Below are 21,520 nucleotides of genomic sequence, written 5' to 3'. Positions count from 1 at the left end.
GTATCATAGGGAATATATAGGTAGAAATAATTAGAAAAGTAACAGAAGAGAGCAGATATATCAATAAAAAATAACAGTGCTGGAGAGGAAAAGTGAATCCATCACAATGTTGGTCTCATGAAAGATTTCCGGAACTTAGTAAACATTGATTCCTCAGTTTGGGATGTCTCTTTCTTTTGACGATGATGATGGTGATGTGTTTTAACTTCTTTTGGTTGATTGGCTTCACTTCTTGGTGTGTTACCTTCAAAGAAGTATCTCATTCCTTCTTCATGCCCTTCTTCTCTTTCTTCAGATGAAATAGACTCTGAACTTGCCCCTGGTGAGGAACCTACTGAAACTTTCCTATACAAATTAGGTTCAGCATCCCCTAATGAGTATTCTGGCTGGGCTCCAAGAGCAGTTAAGTGACTCTTTCTGCGACTTTTAAAACCATAAGTATTAACTGATGGATCAACAAGACTTGGCATGTTACCTATAGACATTGCATATGAGCCGACATCTTCTGATCCAATGCTTCTTTGTCTTTGCTGTCTTCTTTCTCTTAATTCAATGTCACTTTCAAAATGAGAAGTCGTAGGTTTATTCTTAGAATGTTGTCTACTTTCCCGAGATTTATCAGAATGTCTAGAATCTTTTGAAATTATAGGAGTGACAGTTGGTTCAGTCACACCAAGTTTATTTTTTTCAGACTCTTCAATGGTACCAAAAGTGTCTCTGAATCCCTTTTCCTTTCCTACACCTTCACGATATGGAATTGGTGGTGCGGACTCCTGCTTGAAAATACCAGAGGAATCAAACTCATTCTTCTTCAACTCTTCAATATGGCTCCCTGAAACTGGTTTATTAGAATAGATGTTCGAATCTTTCTTTTCTGTTCTCTCCATTGGAATGTCCATCTTCCTTGCATTAGTAAATTTTTCACCTTTATCAATATTTCCACTTTGCATCATGCCTGAAGTTGTAGCATTCTTCATTTCTCTTCCAGAAGCTACATCTTTCATCATTTCTTCAGCCTTCATCATTCCTTCAGCCTTCATCATTCCTTCATCTCTCATCATTCCTTCAGGCTTCATCATTCCCTCACCCTTCATCATACCATTATCCTTCATCATTCCCTTGACAGCTTGTGATTCCATCGCATTCATTCCTACCTTCTCTTCAACTTTGTTAAAACCCTTTTCTTCCATAGATTGCAAAGTGTCAGTGGCTTTCTTCATCTCTGATTTCGCTTCTTGCTTCATCATCTTTTCACCCATTCCAGAACCCACCATTCTGGCAGCACCTGCACCTGCCATCATACCTGTGATTCCTCCTTTAGAACCAGTTACATTAATATTACCTGCCTTTTTCATAGGATCAGGAACTTCTGGATCAATACCTCTTGCCTTTTCCATCACATTTCTTTCACCAGAATTACTGTCACCTTCAATTTCGTAATGTGTAGGTTTCGTGGTACTATAAGATTTAGATTGGCCCCGATCAGAAAAAGCACCTGGTACAGGATCAGGTTCTAAATCTGAAGGCTTCTCATACTCGTTGAAAGCTTCAATTGGGAACTCTTCACGTTCTCTATCCTTCGAGTCTCTATCCTTATTCCTTAATCTATAAATATAAACCAAATGTTTTTTTATTAATTATTAGTTAGTATGTTATTAATTACATATTAGGAGATATTAAAATTAGAAAATAATTTAATTTATTAATATATTAAAGAATTATTTTGTTTGAACTTAAAGATCAATCATTGATAAATTTAATTTATTTTAACACTCCAGTAAGGAATGGGTTGTTATAACGAACTTGTTCACCTGTCATTTTGCACATTTTGAGGAATCTCTTCTGCTTTTGGAGCATTTTCTGGTGGACGACCATTATTTGTTCTCAATTTGTTAAATAGTTTCTTCTTTTGTGTTGGCAATGACTTGGCTACTTCTGGATTATTAACATACCCACCTGAAGTTTCAAGGTGACTAACATCACCGGAGACAGAGTTAAATGTCGGAGTTTCAGGATAACGATCGTATTTGCTTTTCTTACTTAGGACAACAGTTGCTGTTTCCCAAACAGAATTCACCATCAACAAAAATGTCGATGTCCAAATGAAGGCAAAATTTTTAGCTCCTAATTTAGCTCTGCGGTCTCTACGGTTGAATGCCTGTCTTGCTTTAACATAACAACCGGTATACAAACATGATGTCAATGTCATGAAGAACATAGCAAACCAACAACTAACAGTGGACCAAATAGCAATTCCTGGGATAACTTTGAAGATATTAATAATTTGAGGAATTATAGCTGTAACAATAAAAAATAAACTTACCAATAGGAATGACCACCCGATTCTCGATAAATAGTAATAAGCATTCCTATTATCCAAAAAGGTTCTAGGCATGTTATCACTTGGGCCAAAGTTATCTTTTGGTGAAAAGGGTTTGGCTGCACCTTTAGAAGAGCAGTTGCTAGTGCGATGACCGTCCCAACCACAGAACTCATAGTTATACCATCTAGTCGTGTTTGGAGCTGAATTAAAACCAGAAGTATCTGCTTCCAACCAATAAAACCTAGTTAAAGTGCCAGTACTACGTGCGCCAGACAAGACGACAATGAACGTTAACAACCCAGCACCTAGTAAAAAAAAAAAGGTTAGCAAATGAACGAACTTCTTAAAAATCATTTTTTTTCCCATTTTTAATATTATTATTTATTTATCACTATTATTAGTTATTGATTATTGGGTTCCATATTATCTATTTTTTTTCATTTATCCTCTAGTAAACTCAAGAACACTTTCACACTAACGTCTCTTTATATATATATAATATCGACAATTGAAATTTCATCGCAAACACCTTAATTTGCCAATGCCAAAAAAAAAGGCCCAACAATTATCCTGGTTATCAGGATACTTATCTTGCTTGACCTCAACTTATGGTTTTTGCTATCGAGACAAATTGTGGGCTTTCTCACCTGCAATAACTAACGTCATCAAAGGAAGTAAAAAATAAACATCATGATCAATCGCAACATATTAACAGGTGTTGAGTAATGAATGGAGAACATATGTTATAGTAACCGCAAACCTTTCTGTCTGTTGGCCATGTCGGTAATTATTGTATTGACATCAACTTTTTTTGATACTCTTAGTTGCCATGAACATTTTGAGGTTCTAAACAATGAGGTGATAATGCAACTTTAGGGATGTTATAGCAATTGTTTATAATTTAGAAGTTAAGAGCTTTGAGATAGAATTTTTTTAAGGGAGTGGTTAGCTGGCGTCCATAACAATAATTTTGAATCTTTAATTTTTAACTTTGTTATTTGAAGCTCTATTGTCTTGTCGATGAGTTTTCGGAGACGAATGTTATTAATTGATTCCATAAAATTTAAGGATTCATTTATAGTATCCAATGTTTGATTTAGAATGTCTATGTTTAGTATATTATTAGGATTAATAAATTCCTGTTCATCAAGGTCGTCAGTTACGATCAATCTTATAAGTTCTTTATCATTCTCAACACTCAACACTTTTATTCTTAGAATATAATCGTTTTTGTTCTCGCTGTCAGTGGCTGATTGTAAAACATCAATCGATGGATATATTAAAATATTATTATTATTATTATTAGAATGATTATCGTTATTATTGTCATGACCAAGTTCACTACCTGTCACTAATGCTATTTGACCATTAGATTTAGTGATGGAAAAACAATGTGAAAATTTATCGAATTGAAACATTATAGCACTGTTTGAAATACGATGAAATGATTTTTTGAATAATGAATTGATTAAAATATCTTCTTCAGCTGTCCTAACTGTAGAGTTAGTAAGAATCTTGGCCTTTCTTGCTATTAAATGCAATTTGTCATTGTATAATGAACCTTTAATGGAAAGTTTACAAATTATACCAATCCCTGATATGTTTTCAGTACCATGTTTTATCATTTCTCTAGTAGAATAACCATATACTTTCTTTACTTCCTCATCAAATTCTTCGAATTGATTATGATACATAATCACTCTATATCCTTCATCAAGTTCAAGTTTATTATCATAGTCTATTAAAAATCTATCAAATAAATACTTTTGAGGAATGCTGTTATAAGTAAAATCTGTGAAAACCAGGGAGACAAAGGATGGGTGAGTAAAAGAACAAGATATCAACATTCCTACCGTTTTAAAGAAGATTTTTTCATTAATTGGAACTCTTAAATCTTCAAACTTAATGAGTTCATCTTTATCATTCCAGGCCATATCATCTTTAATTTTAGATTTATATTTGCCATTATTATTATTTTTTATGTCCTCAGTAGTTGGTGTTAATCTTTGATTTGTTTCATTGTCAATTTCCAATTTTCTTAATATCTTCATATTGCTTAGTGTCCACACAGATGTGAAGATTGTTTTGTCAAAAGACCATTTTGATCTTTTAATCTCTAGAGAGACTTCATAACTGAAGAGTAAAAGGCTCAAACTTTCACTATTATTGACTAGTGTGCCAAATAGATTTTTAAATTCATCTAAGTTGAAAACCATTATTTCTATGCAATTTTTGTTTGGTATTATTATATCTGCATTTCTATCATACCATTCTGTTGGTTGAAAATAAAGTCTTAATGACCAATATTTCAGGTTGTCTAAAGAGTCAAATCTGATTGGGAATATGTTTAAGAATTTTCCTTCAACAGTGTATCTTTCTCCTATCCTTGAACTATTCATTATATCATTAGAACCATCCCATTTTTTAACATCATCGCTAGTCTCATTCACTACCGATTTTTGACGCTTTGGTGGGTTTGGATCAAACTCTTCATCACTTGCTTCACGACTTTTATAACCACTTTCATTATTGAATAAAGATGTCGTGGGTTCTTCTTTAACCGAAGAGTCATTGCATTGAGATTCAAATTCTCTCATAGAATCAAAATCCTTACAGGAATCTTGATATCCCCTTGAAGCACTAAATAAAGGATTCTTTAATTTTAATTGCACAGCTAAGTTTTGCTGTCGTCCTTGAATAAATTCCCCAAATTTAGGTTCATAATTTTCCAGTTCAACAAATTTAAATGATCTATTTGAATTTGAATTTAAATTTATTAAATTATCAAAAATTGAAGATAAAGAGAATGCAGTCTCATTTACAGTTTTATTTGTTAGTAACTTCATGACAGAAGGTAAACTTATTGGCCTTATCTTTTCTGCAAAAACAACAGGATGTATACCATTATAGGCATATCTCCCTATACAATTAACAAAACATAACTTTTCCAAGTATATATTTTCAATACTAAAAGAAGGAGATTCTGAATTAAAATCGATTGGCAAATCGATATCAAATTTATCACAGAGTCTTAAAACTTTTGTTCTTGTATCTGAACTAAAGGGCTCTTGAAAATTGACTACAAAAGGTGAAGAATTTAATGTACTGTTAGAGAAACTATCAAATTTCAAAGTGAACCCAGTCTTGCTGTCATACTGTAAACTTGTAAATAGCGAGACAAATTCTACATATACATTAGCCTTCTCACTTTCGTTTTCGATTAGATCTATAAGCTGAGAGCTAGAAGTAACAAATTTAGTAATATGATCCATACACTCACACAATAAAGTAAGTTTCTATATATGAATCCAATAATATATACTCCTATTCAAAAAGTCATCTAAATTCATAACTATACAATCATCCTCTGAACCCTTTCATTAAATCATTCTAATATATTTCAAACTAAATTTGAAACTTTTTTCAATTCGATATTTACTTATTACGCCATAGTATAACTACAAAAGTAGAGGTATATAGATGCCGGAGCCAGATCACATATGTAAGCATTACTAAACAAGAATCGCAGACTCATACAAACTCTTTATACTAAACTAACTAGACGAGAATGGATTCCTCATTCCAAGGTAACGAGTGTAATCACAATTTCCAGGGACAGTAAGCTACATGTTTCTACAAGATGGATGCACCAAAAGACTCCAAAATTCTACATCACTTCAACGAGAAGACTGGAAAAAAAACTAAGGAAACTCATTGACAAAAATACAACAATACATCAAGCAATTATTAATAACTTGGTGAACTACATTTATTCAGCATGTTATAGAAACAAACAGTTATCTAGAATATCACTTGTATCTTTTAACAAGTACCTAGTTTATAAGGACCCTTTACTGATTAAAATGCTTGTTAAAAAACGCTTTTTCGAAAATCTGTTCTTCGAAGCGTTTCGATATTTTTCGAAATGGGTAATTTTTGGGGGATAATATGTTAGATATTACCGCACGAGCCAAGCCAGCCATTCTGATTTATTAACTGGTTTCGAAGATATAGGTAGCATTGCATCAGAGGTCCAACGACACAGCAATGTCAATTTAGCAAAGTTGGCCAGGAATATATATATAAGAAGCCTTGGATGGGACTTAATAAATGTTTGGGATTGTATATGATAAATTCTCAGTTGTGTATGCTAATCGGTTTGTTAAGTTAGGGTACAGCTTGAAGCGACAGAGGTGTCAGTCTATTAGTATAGAGTGAACCATTGCATTAGAAAAAAAAATAATTTATAATATTGGGTTTGAGGAAGTATCAGACTTAGCATATATAATGGGTAATAAACAGCATATTGAAGAGCATGCATATCGTTCTACTGTGGAAAACGCTCTAGAAGACTATCATGAACAACCAGAACATTACCTTGACTATATCCATGAACCTAGCAGACCCCAGCCGATTCAATACCAGGCATTGAATTATAGTGGGCAAACACATGGAGCTAACATCCAACATCAGTCACAAGAGCTACCTAACCATAATGAGGGTCAATTTATAGACAATGATAGACATGCTTTTCAGCAACAATGGGATCAAAGACAGTTCGAGGTACCTACTTATGGAAGTAATGCCAATTATGATGACGGCTATAACCGTGAACAAAATAATAATTTTACACATCAAGCAAAATATGAAGATGACTATAAAAGTGAGCATTTCGTTTTTGACTCGACCAGTAAATCATATGAACTAGCCGATGAAGGAACTGGCAGTATAATCGAGGCGAATGGAGAAGATAACTACAATATCAGCACATACTATGATGATAATGATCAAATGATAGATCCATACTACGACTCAGGACAACGATATTATCCGAACTATAACAATAATTATCCATATATTATTCGTGACAATTTCGATGAGGAAAATGATTTAAGTAATAGTATAATTAACGGTTACTTGAAAAATTACGATGATGAAGAAGGAATGGACGATATGAATACATTGGATAAGCTACGATTTGATACTGATGATCACACTATTTCTGATGTATCATCGGCAGAAACAAGAGTCTCCGCTAAAGCCTCACCTAAAATAAATAAAGCTGTGGGAATCAGTAGAGCTAGCACAGTTCTTAGAAAGTTCAAACTTTGGAATGGTAATTTTATCTTTGATTCTCCTATAAGTAAGTATTTGTTGGAAAAATATTCTATCGCTGCTACTGAAAACCAAAACTTACTATCAAATGAATTTAAATTTATGAGATACCAAGCTATTACATGTGAACCAGATAAACTAGCTGAACAAAACTTCACTGTCAGACAGTTGAAATATTTCAAAGGTAGAGAAACAGAGCTAATGATTGTTATCACCATGTATAATGAAGATCATATTCTACTGGGTCGTACCTTAAAAGGTGTCATGGAAAATATCAAACGTATGGTCAGAAAAAAAAACTCCAATACATGGGGGCCTGATGCTTGGAAAAAAATTGTAGTATGTATTGTTTCAGATGGTCGTTCAAAAATTAATGAGAAAGCTTTATCATTACTCAGTTCTCTGGGATGTTACCAAGATGGTTTTGCAAAAGATGAGGTTAATGATAAAAAAGTTAAAATGCATGCATATGAACATACAACAATGATGAATATTACTGAAGTATCAGAAAAGGATATTAAGTTAGAATGTAATCAAAATACAGTTCCAGTTCAATTACTCTTTTGTCTAAAAGAACAAAATCAGAAAAAAATTAATTCGCATAGATGGGCATTTGAAGGTTTTGCAGAATTATTACAACCCAATGTTGTGACATTATTAGATGCAGGTACAATGCCTGGTCCTGATTCCATTTATCAACTATGGCGTGAATTCAGAAATCCTCAAGTAGGTGGTGCGTGTGGTGAGATTAAAACAGACATTGGTAGATTTGGTAAAAATCTATTGAATCCATTAGTCGCGTCACAGAATTTTGAATATAAAATGTCAAATATTTTAGATAAAACTACTGAATCTAATTTTGGGTTTATTTCGGTATTACCTGGTGCATTTTCAGCTTATAGATTTTATGCCGTTAAAGGACAACCATTAGAGAAATATTTTCATGGTGAACATATGGAAGGTGATCAAAAGAATTTCCATTTTTTTTCATCTAATATGTATCTGGCAGAAGATAGAATCTTATGTTTTGAAATTGTCACTAAAAAGAATAGTAATTGGATTCTGAAATATTGTAAAGAGTCATATGCATCTACTGATGTTCCTAGTAGGGTTCCTGAATTTATCTTACAAAGAAGACGTTGGTTAAATGGTTCGTTTTTTGCATCGATATATTCATTCTGTCATTTCTATAAAATTTGGTCAAGTGGGCACAGTATCTTTAGGAAATTGATACTAAATTTTGAATTTTTCTATTTATTTTTCAATACATTGATGTCATGGTTTTCATTGAGTTCATTTTTTTTGGTATTCCGTATATTAACAGTTTCACTTTCGTTACAATATCAATCAGTTTTCAATATTTTATCAGTTGTATTCTTATGGTTATATGGTATCTGCATTTTATCCACATTCATATTATCATTAGGTAATAAACCAAGGAGTACTGAAATTTTTTATGTTACAACGTTTGTTATATTTGCAGTTTTAATGGGCTATATGATCTTTTGTACTGTATTTTTAACAGTTAAGGCATTTGAATCTATACTGTTAGATCATTCGTTTACGGTTAAAAGCTTATTGACTAGTGATACATTCCGTGACATTGTAATTAGTATTGGTTCGACATATGCGTTGTATTTAATAAGTTCGATAATATATTTGCAACCTTGGCATATGGTTACAAGTTTTGCTCAATATATTTTATTAAGTCCATCTTATATCAACGTATTGAACATTTATGCATTTTGTAATGTCCATGATCTTTCATGGGGTACTAAAGGTGCGGTAGCTAAACCGTTGGGTAAGATTAACACACAAGCAGATGGTACATTTGATATGGAAATATTAATCTCTAGTGAAGAGATTCAATTAAATTATGAGAAACATTTTGAGAATTTAAACAAACCAACAGCAAACGAAGAGGTTGAAGAAACTATAAATTATGAAGAACGTAAAACCGGATATTATGGCAATATAAGATCAATCATCATAATTGTTTGGATAATGACTAATTTTGCAGTAGTCGCAGCGGTATTAGAAACCGGTGGTATTGATCAATACATTAGCATGAGACATAACAAGAAAAGTAATGAGATTACAGAAAAGTTGTTACCAATTCAGTCATCGTATTATTTTAATATAATACTTTGGATTGTTGCATTTTTGGCATTGGTTAGATTTTTTGGATGTTCTTTATACTTAATCTCTAGACCATTTAAGAAGCTATGGTTTAAAAGAACCGCCAGAAATTCACCACCTGCATCCTCTGTGTAGGGTAACACATAAACATTTTTATTTAGGCATTTAGAATATTAACGTATATAGGGAGTATAGGCATTAACAAAGACAAGGCATAAAAAAAATAAAAAGAAGACAACAGCATTATTTTATCACATGACCTACGTATAACGGTATATTAAAACATCAAGATATTATATTATTATAGATAGATAGATAGATAGATATTGTGAAGACGAAGTGGCCTTACAAGCACATGTAATTACCCACATCTCACAAATGCTCCTGAGAGTTGATTTTGCATTTAGATCTAGTCATCTTTTAGGCAAACTATCATCATATCAAAGGCCCGGCATCCTACAAGAAGAGCCTATGCATTACATAACAAGACGGACTGGATTTGAACTCAGTACCTTTTTACGTTCTCAGAGTTAGAGACACACACACATATATACCTGAAAATATATGTTTTCTTTCTCATCAACCTGTAAAGCGACCTATCTTTGTTCAAAATTGCAATTAAATAATTTATAACTCATCCGTCCATGCCATTCCGTGGTTCTGCTACTTGTGGTGACCGATTTCCCAACCAATGTATCTAAAAGGGCTAACCTTTCTGAGCATAACATTACTGATTATATCTCAATTCACCACAGCATTGGCTGCTGCTGCTGGGAACTTTTACCAGTAAGTTACGTATAAGGAACTTGATAAAGCCCAGCAAACAATCGTCCAAATCTATGTTACCCGGAAACAACATGCACACAACCAGCAAAAGGCTTCTTAAACGGAGGACAGGAAAGCACTGGGAAACCACCGCTAAGCTAAGCTACAATTGATTACCTTCTTGTATTCGAACTGCCTCTTACTCTACCTATTTTCATACCATTTGGTTTGGCTGCCCTTTATCCCTCAAGTACACCTGCACACCTCACCTTGGACCGCGCTATTTTTAAAGAAATTCGAAATACAAAATGAAAACAAAGCTGTTGTGCACGAGCATCTCAGTGGCCGTCCCAATTAGGAAAAACATCGAAACGAATTCGATTGAAAAATTTTTCTTTCAAGTTAGCAAACCAAATTTCGAAAATTTCATTTAAATATAACTTGGAAAGAAAAGTTAAATTTAAATGCAATAAGATGGAATAGAGTTTTATTTCAGGTTGGACTGTTTGTTTAACTGTTGTTAATATTTTTTTTGGTTTTAGTTCATTCAATTTTTAAGTATTGTTTTAGGTTTTCATTTGAATTCATATATCTTTTAGAATTTCTTTCTTTCGTTGGTTTTTGGTTTAGTTCTTCTTGTTTTAAGGTCGCCGAATATCTTTGCTGCGTTTTTGAAGGACATATATTGATTAATATTTGGCCAAAAGGAAATAATAATAGGAAATATAGATTCATTTCTGCGATACCCCTTTTTAAAAAGTCTCTTTTTATTTCTGCTACCAATCGTATTCCTGATCAATCCCTCCACGTCACACTAATACCACATTTCCCCATTCTCTAGTTAATTAACTATTTAATTGATAATTGAAAGGAAACAAGACAAAAAAAAGAATTTTTTTTTTATCATAATACATCACAAGTTATAATATATATATATAATATACTAAGAACAATGAAATTCTCATCTGTCGCTATAGTATCTTTGGCTGCTATGTCCTCTCTAGCTGCTGCTAAGGACAAAAAAACTGAAGTTACCACTACTAAGTCTACTACTTCTACTCCTTACAGCAGTACTCACAAGTATGGTAAGTTCAACAAGACTCCAAAGTCTCACACTACCCAAACTGGTACTCACAAGTACGGTAAGTTCAACAAGACTCCAAAGTCTCACACCACCCAAACTGGTACCCACAAGTACGGTAAGTTCAACAAGACTCCAAAGTCTCACACCACCCAAACTGGTACCCACAAGTACGGTAAATTTAACAAGACTCCAAAGTCTCACACCACCCAAACTGGTACTCACAAGTACGGTAAGTTCAACAAGACTCCAAAGTCTCATACTACTAACACTGGTACTCATAGATACGGTAGATTTGACCATACCGTTGGTCACGTCAAGAAGACCAAGACTCCAGAAAACAAGGCTGCTGAAAACGCTGCCATTGGTAGTTTCGGTTCCTACAGAGCTGTCGGTTTGACTGCTGGTGGTGCTATGATTGCCGGTGCTTTGATGCTATTATAAATGGTATAATGAAAGTACTTGACTTACCTTTTTTTGTTCCATTTCAACTTCAAGTAAAGGGTCCTGAAGAGCCCTTTGCTTCACCTTATATGCCATTTTATTATAATTACTGAGAGGTTTTTTATTCTAACCGTCTTCTCATGAATGTATTACAATAAACAAAATTTCCAAAAAAATTCTAACATTAATTATTAATATTTCTTCAAGTTCGATTCGTCATTGATATTGATCGATCATCACCTTTTTTTATAACCATTTCCAAGTTGTTAGTTTAATCTTCGGGCTATATGATGGTAACAACTTATCTTTTAATGTGCAATTTAAATTCTTACAGAATGCCTTCTTTATCGAGCATCTGTAGGTTGTAAAATTATTAATTTCACTTAGAGACTACCTTATTACAAATTGTGATATTTATGGGCACAGTGGTAATGACTTTTAGGGCTCATTTATTTATGGAAGGCCCATGAAGCTTCGTTAACATCAATTTCTTGCTGTTTTATGTGTGTCAGCAAAGATGTTTATGTAAGTGTCATTTCTCTTCCTCTGTGGCCATGATACTGAAAACTTGTGAGTTTGTGTGTGATTCTCATGAGTATATCCCTTTATATTTGTTATAAAGGTGTCTCTATGTGTCAGTGTCTGTGTGTGTATATAAAAGTATTTTGAACTTATTCAAAATATGAATAGTGGATTACATTTTCTATATTTATAAATATATATAACTATGTAGATAAATGTATGCGGATATTCCAACAATCTCAAAATAGATTAGTGATAACTCTTTACATAATGAAAACCAACAGATTGTTGGTTCTAATGCAAATTGTTGTATTAGTCTTGTTTTTATCTCTCTCCTGCAGTAGTAAATAAATATATGTAAATTTTAGTTTCGCCTTTAAGTAAATTGTTCAATATAAAATCAATCTTTGTAACAATTGTTTTGTTGTTTAAAATATTTGATAGGATAAAAAGCAGCTAAGGAACGATTAAGTCTGATACAAGGAAGTTACTTCCCATCCTACGTATGCATGAATAGTGCACCGCCAAGTTATCTACCGTCGAAGAAGTCGCAATTGACAAGTCGATCAAGAATTGCTAAAATCAATGAACTATATGAAAGAAAAAAAAGAGAGCATAGGGACTCTGTAGTATCCAATAGTTCTACTTCAGTGGTATCTTCAAGTCCAAGTCATAGTATCCAAGAGGTAGAGAGTAATGGAATTGATTATTCTTCGGCAGATGACCAATCTAAAGAGATTCAACATCAGAATATTAGCAATCCTTTTGCAATTCCATTAAGAACTTCGACTCCTCCAATGAAGAAAAAGTACATTCCAGGCACTGTGAACATCGATGATAAAATAGTTAGTGATGACGATTATATGGAGGAATTGAAATTCACTCCAAAGTTAAAATCAAGAAAGAGTATAGAATCAATGAGATCTCTAAGACGTGACGACAATGTAGTACGAAGAAATGTTTCAACTGTTAAAAATACAAATCAAAGGAAAATATCAAATTCAACATCAATACGACATTCATTAGGTGATCCACTTCCATTGCCTTACATTCGTAATGAGCAGCCTAATATTAATAACCAGAGAATTAATCAGTTAATGACAGTAGACTCAATAGAGCAAAAGAGAAAAGATATGGAGAATAAATGGGGGCATTTAATAACGAAGAACAGGCATCAAATGGAGGAAAAACTTAAGATAATCAGGAGTTCTTCCAATAATAGTATAGGATTTAGTAGATCAGCATCTCCCTCTGCTAGATATTCAGATTTTACAGATAATGAAATTGAGACAGAAGAAGATATAAATCTGAGCCAATTGCAAGAAGAGATAAAACATAATAGGGATAAATTAGATCATATCATTGATCTATTACATTCCAAAAAAATTGGGAATAAATCTAAGGATAATAAGGGGAAGGAAATTTTGCATGTTGTAGAATATTTGATATGGACAATTTGTATTGTTATTTTAATTTTATGTAATTACTATGTTTATAAATTTTTGTAATATTAGGTTTATTCAATAATATAGATTGATTATATGCCATGAACTCTTGGATTATACTTACTTATATACAGGTGTTTTGTTGTCTTCATCTTAAACAAGTAATCTAAGTTATATTACTTGTTTTCCGTTTTATTTTCATTCATCAAAGTCATTTTTAGGTGGTCTGCCATCTTCACTCCTCATGTATAGGTCAATTGCCGTTGAAAATGCAGCAAAACCTGCGCAACCTATCAGTGCTGCCTGAGGTCCACTCTTGAATGCTAACCCACCACCAGTGATACAACCAGCAAGGACACCATTATAAATATCATTTTTAGCTCTAACAGATTCTACAACACACTCTGTTCCAGAATAAATCATACCCATAAACCCAAAATTTTTGGCACTTGAATATGATCTCTTCCCCATATCAGCAAATTGTAATTTCATCTGTTGTTTAAACGGAAGATCAGCTATGGATTGGACATTTGGTGGTAATGGACCTTTTAAACCAGGTATAGTTACTGGACCTCCTGGAGTAGGAGTATGCAATGGAGTGTCATAGGCCATCGAAGCCATAAAAAGACCAAAAACACCACCCAGAGCAAAACCAGTAACACCACTAATAACAAATTTACCAGGACAAGATGTCATAAAGTCCATCATCATCTTGGCACCTTTTTCACCCTGCTCATCTGGTGTCATTTCACTAAATGACTTGTCTGGAGGTGGTGGAGAAATTTGCTCCAGTCCAAATCCAGTGTAAACCATTGCAACGATAAGATTTCTTTAATCTGACTTATCAACACTCTATTGGATCTCTACTTCTTAAAACAATATCATGTCCTGTACTCATCATTTATATAGTTCTTTTAAAGAATCAAATACATCGAACTTGATGATTTTAACTGATGCTTAAATGGTAATACACGTGACATTCAATATAATCAAAATTAACCAAAGAATAAGGCAATCAATAGTTAATGAAAGTTGCAATGATGTGACATTATGATATTTATCTCATTAAAACTTTGATAGTATATTCAATAATATTAAATGGGTATGTGAATAGTAAATGCATTGTCACAGATGAAGAGCTAAATGTGCTTTGAAAATGAGGATTTTTAGTGGGAAAGATTCGAACACAATACAATATGTTCTTTCTTTTCATGACAATTGTTGATATGAAATGACGAAAACAGATATTATTCATTTGCCTATTTATATCTTATATATTGCCACTTAAAAGATATGGCATTTTGTCATATTTTATTCATCATTTCATAATTAGTATGGAAGTTAAAGATCCAATGATTCCGAATTGAAGATTCCCAAACTCCAATTCATTGGAAACATATATTTCAGTTTTCAAGTTGAAATGTGCAATATTCGAATTTACTTAAAACTTAGATGATGGTGTCTGGTATAATGCCAATTTATGCACCCATTGAGACCAGATTGGGTATACAATGTTCTTAATTTGTAATGTTTTGCTCTAATCACGATCATTATTCCAATCAATGAGCTGTATACTTCAACTATTGAGATTAATAATTATGATACACAATAAATTATAGTACTAAAATAAATAAGTGTAGCTTACAAACATCATTAGTTATTGCCAATTTGAAGATTACTCTTATCGATCATTGAGAATCTCTCTGATTTATAATACTATTCTAGCTCAATCATTTGAATAAATGAAAAAAAAAATACCAGATACAACTGTAATAATTTCTACAGAAGATATTACCTATTTGGCTTTCGACAAGAAACTTTGGCTCTATCTGGGGGGAACTTAAAGATTTATAAGCGTCCATTTTGTTTTCCTATTCTCGGTGTATGTTTTGTCTTTTTTTTTCAACAACTCAACAAGTAATTGCCATCTTAGTATAGTGGTTAGTACACATCGTTGTGGCCGATGAAACCCTGGTTCGATTCTAGGAGATGGCATTTCTTTTTTGCTTAATTTTTAAACTTCCTACAAGAGGTATAGTTTTAAGATAATATGAAATAGTACATTGAGGGAAGTAAACTAGACTATTTATGCCTTATGTACAAAGATTATTCATATTAAATTTATGATATCATTAAAAAAAACTATTTAATTAAAAATATATGCAGATAATAAGAAAAACTCTTACTGGAAACCATCTATAACACATTTTTTCAATAATTACGTATCTCTTTGAAATCAAAAACATGGTAATTTGGACTTTAGCATCATTTGTATCAATATAGTCTACCAGGCATTGGAATTTGACTTCCATTGCATATCTGGTCTTTGCTCTCTATCTGAATGGCAAAAGCGTCTTACAGATAAAGGCATTTCACATTTTGGACAAATTCCTTTGGACTGGCATAAACGTTCAAAGGCTGTTAAAGGTTTTTTCTTTAAAGACATGCCTCTCATCTTTTTATTTCTATCTGAACTTTTTCTGTCACCATAAATTGGTTTACTAAAAGAATACTTTTCATTGCGACCATTCCTTGGTGATGAGCTTGTGGCATTCTGCCTCGCATTATCAGTAAACCGTCTCTCCTCCATATTACCAAATATATTTGATCTAGTGCCTAATTTAATGCTGTTGGACCCAGTTCCTAGAAATGAAGGTTGATATTTATTTTGCTTAAATTCATTTGATGGCGGAGATCTAGGAAAAGTAGAATTATTTGAATTTTCAGCTCTTTTTGATGGTAAACTATTAGATGAAGTATTCTCCAATTTTACAGTTGCTTTAGAGTTCTCTCTACCTGTAATAGAATCCTTTCGAGATATTTCAACTAATTCAGTTTTCTTATCTTGAACATTGAGTTCATGGCTTTGCTTTTCTTTTCTTGATATTTCTTCAACTTCACTAACGCTGTCAATTTTTGTGAAAGACTCAGATGACTGTACGCCATATCTACTTCTGATATTAGTTTCAGTTGTTTTATTACCAATCATAATTGAATCCTCTTTTTCAAGAATAGATGGTTTAGTAGTTTCAGATGAGGGTCCGGCCAGTTTTGTACTTTCTCCAACTGATGATTTTGGATAAAATGGAACGACATTCAAGATTTGGTTCTGAGCATAGGTATCTTGGAAGCCTGTTAAAGTAAATGCACCATTATTATAACCACTAGATGTATTAGCCATGTCATGTATATTACTAAATTCTGTTGAATTCTTCTTTGTTTCGACATTTTTGCCAGGGAAAAATGGTTCAATATTAGCAATACTGTTTTTTGGTTTAGAAATAGTACCCGCACTATTATCTTCCTTTAGAGAAGGATCTATTTCTTCTTTTTGGGCTTTTTCTTTTGACCTGCAATCAAGATTGATTCTACTTGATTGCGCTTCTTCTTCTTTTACCTTCGAAGTCACAGCGGACTCGGTGATACTATTCTTTTCAGGTTGTCTTAACTTGGCATTATTGTTGTCACTGTTCAATATATTTGAAACTGAATCATCGGTGGTACTAAATACAAGACGTTTTGCTTCCTGTTTTATCACGACTTGTTGATCTACATTGGTTACGATTTCATCAATAGTTTTAGCTTCATTCATTTCCTCTAGTTTGGAAGTTGTATTGGTGGCATTTATAGTCTCAGTCATTTTAATTTTCTCTTCTATAACTTTTGCGGGTTTAGTGGTTTGGCCAATATTTTGGGATCTGTTACTGGAAACGGTTCCTTCTTCAAACGCATTTTTCAATTCGAAGACTCTTTTTGATGTACCATATTCTAACTTATTAGTTTGAACCTTATCATCTTCGATAGAAACTCTGCCTTTATTATTGGCACCAAGCTCATTGGATCTTTGATCCTTATTCTTAGTAGAATTCCTTTTCTCTGTTATATTTTTCTTTTCATTTTGCTTATTGGTATAATCAACATTTTCATGTATACTCTTTGATTCTTGGAATTTTTCACTTTTTGCTTTGGAGATAGTTTCTTTTAGATTGTTTGTATCATCAACAGCACCTGAATGTTGCTTCTTTTTTTTATCATTTTTATTATCTACAAATGAATTTTCAACACAGGTCAAATCATCTAATGAGTTTGAAGATAAAGATTGAGGAGTAGAACCTATGATAAGTAAATCAGAACTATCTTTAGAATCATATTGACTTGATGATATCCTTAAGGAATTTTCAAAATTTGAATCAATATAGCTTCGTATGTTATTCAATTTTTCTTTGTCAACATAATCATAAAACTGGTTAATGAAATGTTTTAGGAAAGTCAATAAACCTTCATTAACATCATGATTTTTCAACCAAGTTAAAAACCATCTTGCAGCAGAATCACGAAAATGTAAAGCAGTAAATAAAACCTGTTCTCTAGGGATAACAATACTACGGCAAACTAAATGAACTTGAATAACAGAATAAAAATTTTTAAACTCCAAAAAACTCTCCTTCCCAGAGAAAGTAACATCAGGGATAGCAAATTCACTCGAACTTCTAGCACCCATTTAACATAAAACCTTGAATTAAACCACTCTTGCTATATTAAATCTAAACTTTACCTTAAATTAAGTATGTCGATGAAGAATCTTTTGAAACTGTAATTCTCAAGTCTATCAATAAAACAAATGTAAATCTGAACTCTAGGGATCCCAAAAAACGGTATCCAAACTTAGAAGCTCTTTTATAGATACGAGAACCCACTCTAGATGTAATTACTTTTCCACACCATTGTTCAATCTCATCTTTTTGTCATTGCATGCATATCCATGTAAATTTCATCAAATTCCATTGATATTTCTCACATGCGGGTCCTATGCAAGGAAGGCTTTAAAGTCACTGAAAAATTGATGATGAATAAAAATCAGCAAATGTCCAACAAGATACATGACAGCAATTGAATATTATCTGGAAGATGGATGATGAAGCACGAGTTGGGATATTTCAGATATCTTGAGGTGATTAATATTGTATTGAATTTGGTAATTTTGGTTTAAAGTATGATTTTCATGGTAAAAACAGTTAATCTTATGCGTTCATATTCGTTAAATTATACGAGATTATAAATTATTATTTTTGTCTATATATGATAATATGATAATATGATATATATATATGATATTGATTACAATTCTATATTTTTTTATGAGTTTGTTTAATCAACTTCTTCGACAGTTGGACCTTCAGCTTCTGGAGCTGGTGGGGCACCACCTGGGAAACCACCTGGAGCGGCACCGGCATCTGGCATACCACCAGATTGGTACAATTTGGTCATGATTGGGTTAGTGATTTCTTGTAATTCCTTCAATTGGTCATCGAATTCTTCCTTAGAAGCAGTGGTGTTGCTGTCTAACCAAGCGATAACTTCGTCAGCCTTCTTGGAGATAGTTTCTTTGTCAGCTTCTTCCAATTTGTCACCAGCTTCACCGATGGTGTTCTTCAAAGAGTAAGCAACAGATTCCAATTGGTTCTTGGAAGCGATTCTTTCAGTTTCCTTTTCATCTTCTTCCTTGAACTTTTCAGCTTCAGAGACCATTCTTTCGATATCTTCCTTGGATAATCTACCCTTGTCGTTGGTGATGGTAATTTTGTTAGATTTACCAGTACCCTTTTCGACGGCAGAAACGTTCAAGATACCGTTAGAGTCGACATCGAAAGTAACTTCGATTTGTGGGACACCTCTTGGGGCTGGTGGGATATCGGTCAAGTCGAACTTACCCAACAAGTTGTTGTCCTTAGTCTTGGCTCTTTCACCTTCAAAGACTTGAATCAAGACACCTGGTTGGTTGTCAGCGTAAGTAGAGAAGACTTCGGATTTCTTGGTTGGGATGGTAGTGTTTCTTGGAATCAATTTGGTCATGACACCACCAGCAGTTTCAATACCCAAAGATAATGGAGTGACATCCAACAACAATAAGTCTTGGGTCTTGGAAGAAGTGTCACCAGTCAAGATAGCGGCTTGGACAGCAGCACCGTAAGCGACAGCTTCATCTGGGTTAATGGATCTGTTTGGTTCTTTACCGTTGAAGAAGTCAGTAACCAATTTTTGAACCTTTGGAATTCTAGTGGAACCACCGACCAAAACGATTTCGTGAACTTGAGACTTGTCCAATTTAGCATCAGTCAAAACCTTTTCGACTGGGTCCAAAGTGGATCTGAACATATCAGCACATAATTCTTCGAATCTAGCTCTGGTAATAGAAGTGTAGAAATCGATACCTTCGAACAAGGAGTCAATTTCAATGGAGGTTTGAGCAGAAGAAGACAAAGTTCTCTTAGCTCTTTCAGCAGCAGTTCTCAATCTTCTCAAAGCTCTCAAGTTGGTGGTCAAATCCTTCTTGTTCTTTCTCTTGAATTCTTGAACGAAGTGGTTGACTAATCTGTTGTCGAAATCTTCACCACCCAAGTGAGTGTCACCAGCAGTAGCCTTAACTTCGAAAATACCGTCTTCAATGGATAACAAAGAGACATCGAAAGTACCACCACCTAAATCGAAAATCAAAACGTTTTCTTCAGCACCCTTCTTGTCCAAACCGTAAGCAATAGCAGCGGCAGTTGGTTCGTTAATGATACGTAAAACGTTCAAACCGGAGATAGTACCAGCATCCTTGGTGGCTTGTCTTTGAGAATCGTTGAAGTAAGCTGGAACGGTAACGACAGCGTCCTTAACGTCACCACCCAAATAAGCTTCAGCGGTTTCCTTCATCTTACCCAAAACCATGGAAGAGATTTGTTCTGGAGTGAAAGTTTTGGTTTCACCCTTGTATTCAACTTGGATTTGTGGTTTACCTTCAACATCGACAACCTTGAATGGGAAATGTTTCATGTCACCTTGAACTTCGGCGTCAGTGAAGTTTCTACCAATCAAACGCTTAGCATCGAAAACGGTGTTGGTTGGGTTCATAGCAGCTTGGTTCTTAGCAGCATCACCAATCAATCTTTCAGTGTCAGTGAAGGCGACATAAGAAGGAGTGGTTCTGTTACCTTGATCGTTGGCGATAATTTCGACACGATCGTTAGCGAAGTGAGCAACACAAGAATAGGTAGTACCTAAATCAATACCAACAGCTTTAGACATGATTTCTAAAATTGCACAATGGTCTTGGTACCTTTTTTCACAAACTGAAAAAAAAAAGAATAAGAAACTAAGAAATAAGAAGAGACTGGAAAGAGTTTTAACAATCGAAATAGAATATAATATAATGTATTCCCAACAATCAAACAAAGAAAGTTTTTCCTTTCCTTATCCAAATCGTTAACAAGACAAAAAAAAAGGATCGTGCTCTCTTGGAAACGTAACTACTATTTATATGCCATTGAGAAGGTACCAATACCCAAATAAAACCTTGTTCTTTTGAAACTTTTTCTTGAAAAGAAAATTTTTTTTATCTTTTCTGAAGAAAAATTTCTTTCTATGAGTTTCTATCTCTTTCTATCTGAATTGAAACCCACCACATCACTAACCAACCACCTGCCAACTTAACTACCAGATGAGACCAGGCGAGTATCTTGCTAAGCCAAAACCTTTTGTCATCATCAATCGTGAACCCTCCATGCAGAACCACAACCGCACTTCCTGGACCTTTATTTCTCTCTCTGTCTCTCTCTTTCAAGAGGAACAGCCAGGTGAGAAGCATAAAGGACTTAGTAAAACTAGAAGAACAGCAACTATCAACCTAACCCAAAGCCCAAA

At 33.6% G+C, this 21,520-nt stretch overlaps 9 protein-coding genes and 1 non-coding gene across 10 annotated transcripts; 4 read left to right on the top strand and 6 right to left on the bottom strand.

Moving 5' to 3' along the window:
- Positions 1 to 101: 101 nt before the first annotated feature.
- Positions 102 to 1,397, bottom strand: HBT1 (Hbt1p; the record flags this gene model as incomplete). The annotated part of the gene is made up of 1 exon (XM_001645788.1): positions 102 to 1,397. The coding sequence occupies one exon, from the start codon at positions 1,395 to 1,397 to the stop codon at positions 102 to 104; it is 1,296 nt and encodes a 431-aa protein (XP_001645838.1).
- Positions 1,398 to 1,807: 410 nt separating this feature from the next.
- On the bottom strand, positions 1,808 to 2,689 carry FMP45 (Fmp45p; the record flags this gene model as incomplete). The annotated part of the gene is made up of 1 exon (XM_001645787.1): positions 1,808 to 2,689. One exon carries the CDS (start codon positions 2,687 to 2,689, stop codon positions 1,808 to 1,810), a length of 882 nt encoding a protein of 293 aa, XP_001645837.1.
- A 542-nt stretch (positions 2,690 to 3,231) lies between these two features.
- On the bottom strand, positions 3,232 to 5,595 carry CDC13 (telomere-binding protein CDC13; the record flags this gene model as incomplete). The annotated part of the gene is made up of 1 exon (XM_001645786.1): positions 3,232 to 5,595. One exon carries the CDS (start codon positions 5,593 to 5,595, stop codon positions 3,232 to 3,234), a length of 2,364 nt encoding a protein of 787 aa, XP_001645836.1.
- Positions 5,596 to 6,610: 1,015 nt separating this feature from the next.
- Positions 6,611 to 9,712, top strand: CHS1 (chitin synthase I; the record flags this gene model as incomplete). Its single annotated transcript, XM_001645785.1, has 1 exon — positions 6,611 to 9,712. The coding sequence occupies one exon, from the start codon at positions 6,611 to 6,613 to the stop codon at positions 9,710 to 9,712; it is 3,102 nt and encodes a 1,033-aa protein (XP_001645835.1).
- Positions 9,713 to 11,294: 1,582 nt separating this feature from the next.
- On the top strand, positions 11,295 to 11,867 carry Kpol_1054p23 (uncharacterized protein; the record flags this gene model as incomplete). Its single annotated transcript, XM_001645784.1, has 1 exon — positions 11,295 to 11,867. The coding sequence occupies one exon, from the start codon at positions 11,295 to 11,297 to the stop codon at positions 11,865 to 11,867; it is 573 nt and encodes a 190-aa protein (XP_001645834.1).
- A 1,031-nt stretch (positions 11,868 to 12,898) lies between these two features.
- Positions 12,899 to 13,897, top strand: KAR1 (Kar1p; the record flags this gene model as incomplete). The annotated part of the gene is made up of 1 exon (XM_001645783.1): positions 12,899 to 13,897. The coding sequence occupies one exon, from the start codon at positions 12,899 to 12,901 to the stop codon at positions 13,895 to 13,897; it is 999 nt and encodes a 332-aa protein (XP_001645833.1).
- A 135-nt stretch (positions 13,898 to 14,032) lies between these two features.
- On the bottom strand, positions 14,033 to 14,647 carry TIM22 (translocation channel protein TIM22; the record flags this gene model as incomplete). Its single annotated transcript, XM_001645782.1, has 1 exon — positions 14,033 to 14,647. The coding sequence occupies one exon, from the start codon at positions 14,645 to 14,647 to the stop codon at positions 14,033 to 14,035; it is 615 nt and encodes a 204-aa protein (XP_001645832.1).
- Positions 14,648 to 15,757: 1,110 nt separating this feature from the next.
- Positions 15,758 to 15,829, top strand: Kpol_1054trna3. The gene has a single exon. It is a non-coding gene; the product is annotated as a tRNA-His (tRNA).
- Positions 15,830 to 16,118: 289 nt separating this feature from the next.
- On the bottom strand, positions 16,119 to 18,335 carry Kpol_1054p20 (uncharacterized protein; the record flags this gene model as incomplete). Its single annotated transcript, XM_001645781.1, has 1 exon — positions 16,119 to 18,335. One exon carries the CDS (start codon positions 18,333 to 18,335, stop codon positions 16,119 to 16,121), a length of 2,217 nt encoding a protein of 738 aa, XP_001645831.1.
- A 647-nt stretch (positions 18,336 to 18,982) lies between these two features.
- SSA2 (Hsp70 family chaperone SSA2) lies at positions 18,983 to 20,905 on the bottom strand (the record flags this gene model as incomplete). The annotated part of the gene is made up of 1 exon (XM_001645780.1): positions 18,983 to 20,905. The coding sequence occupies one exon, from the start codon at positions 20,903 to 20,905 to the stop codon at positions 18,983 to 18,985; it is 1,923 nt and encodes a 640-aa protein (XP_001645830.1).
- Between the last annotated feature and the right edge of the window lie 615 nt (positions 20,906 to 21,520).

Source organism: Vanderwaltozyma polyspora, genomic scaffold, assembly GCF_000150035.1.
Source record: "Vanderwaltozyma polyspora DSM 70294 KpolScaffold1054 genomic scaffold, whole genome shotgun sequence".
Taxonomy (NCBI): domain Eukaryota; kingdom Fungi; phylum Ascomycota; class Saccharomycetes; order Saccharomycetales; family Saccharomycetaceae; genus Vanderwaltozyma; species Vanderwaltozyma polyspora.
This window is presented reverse-complemented; position numbering and strand designations above follow the sequence as displayed.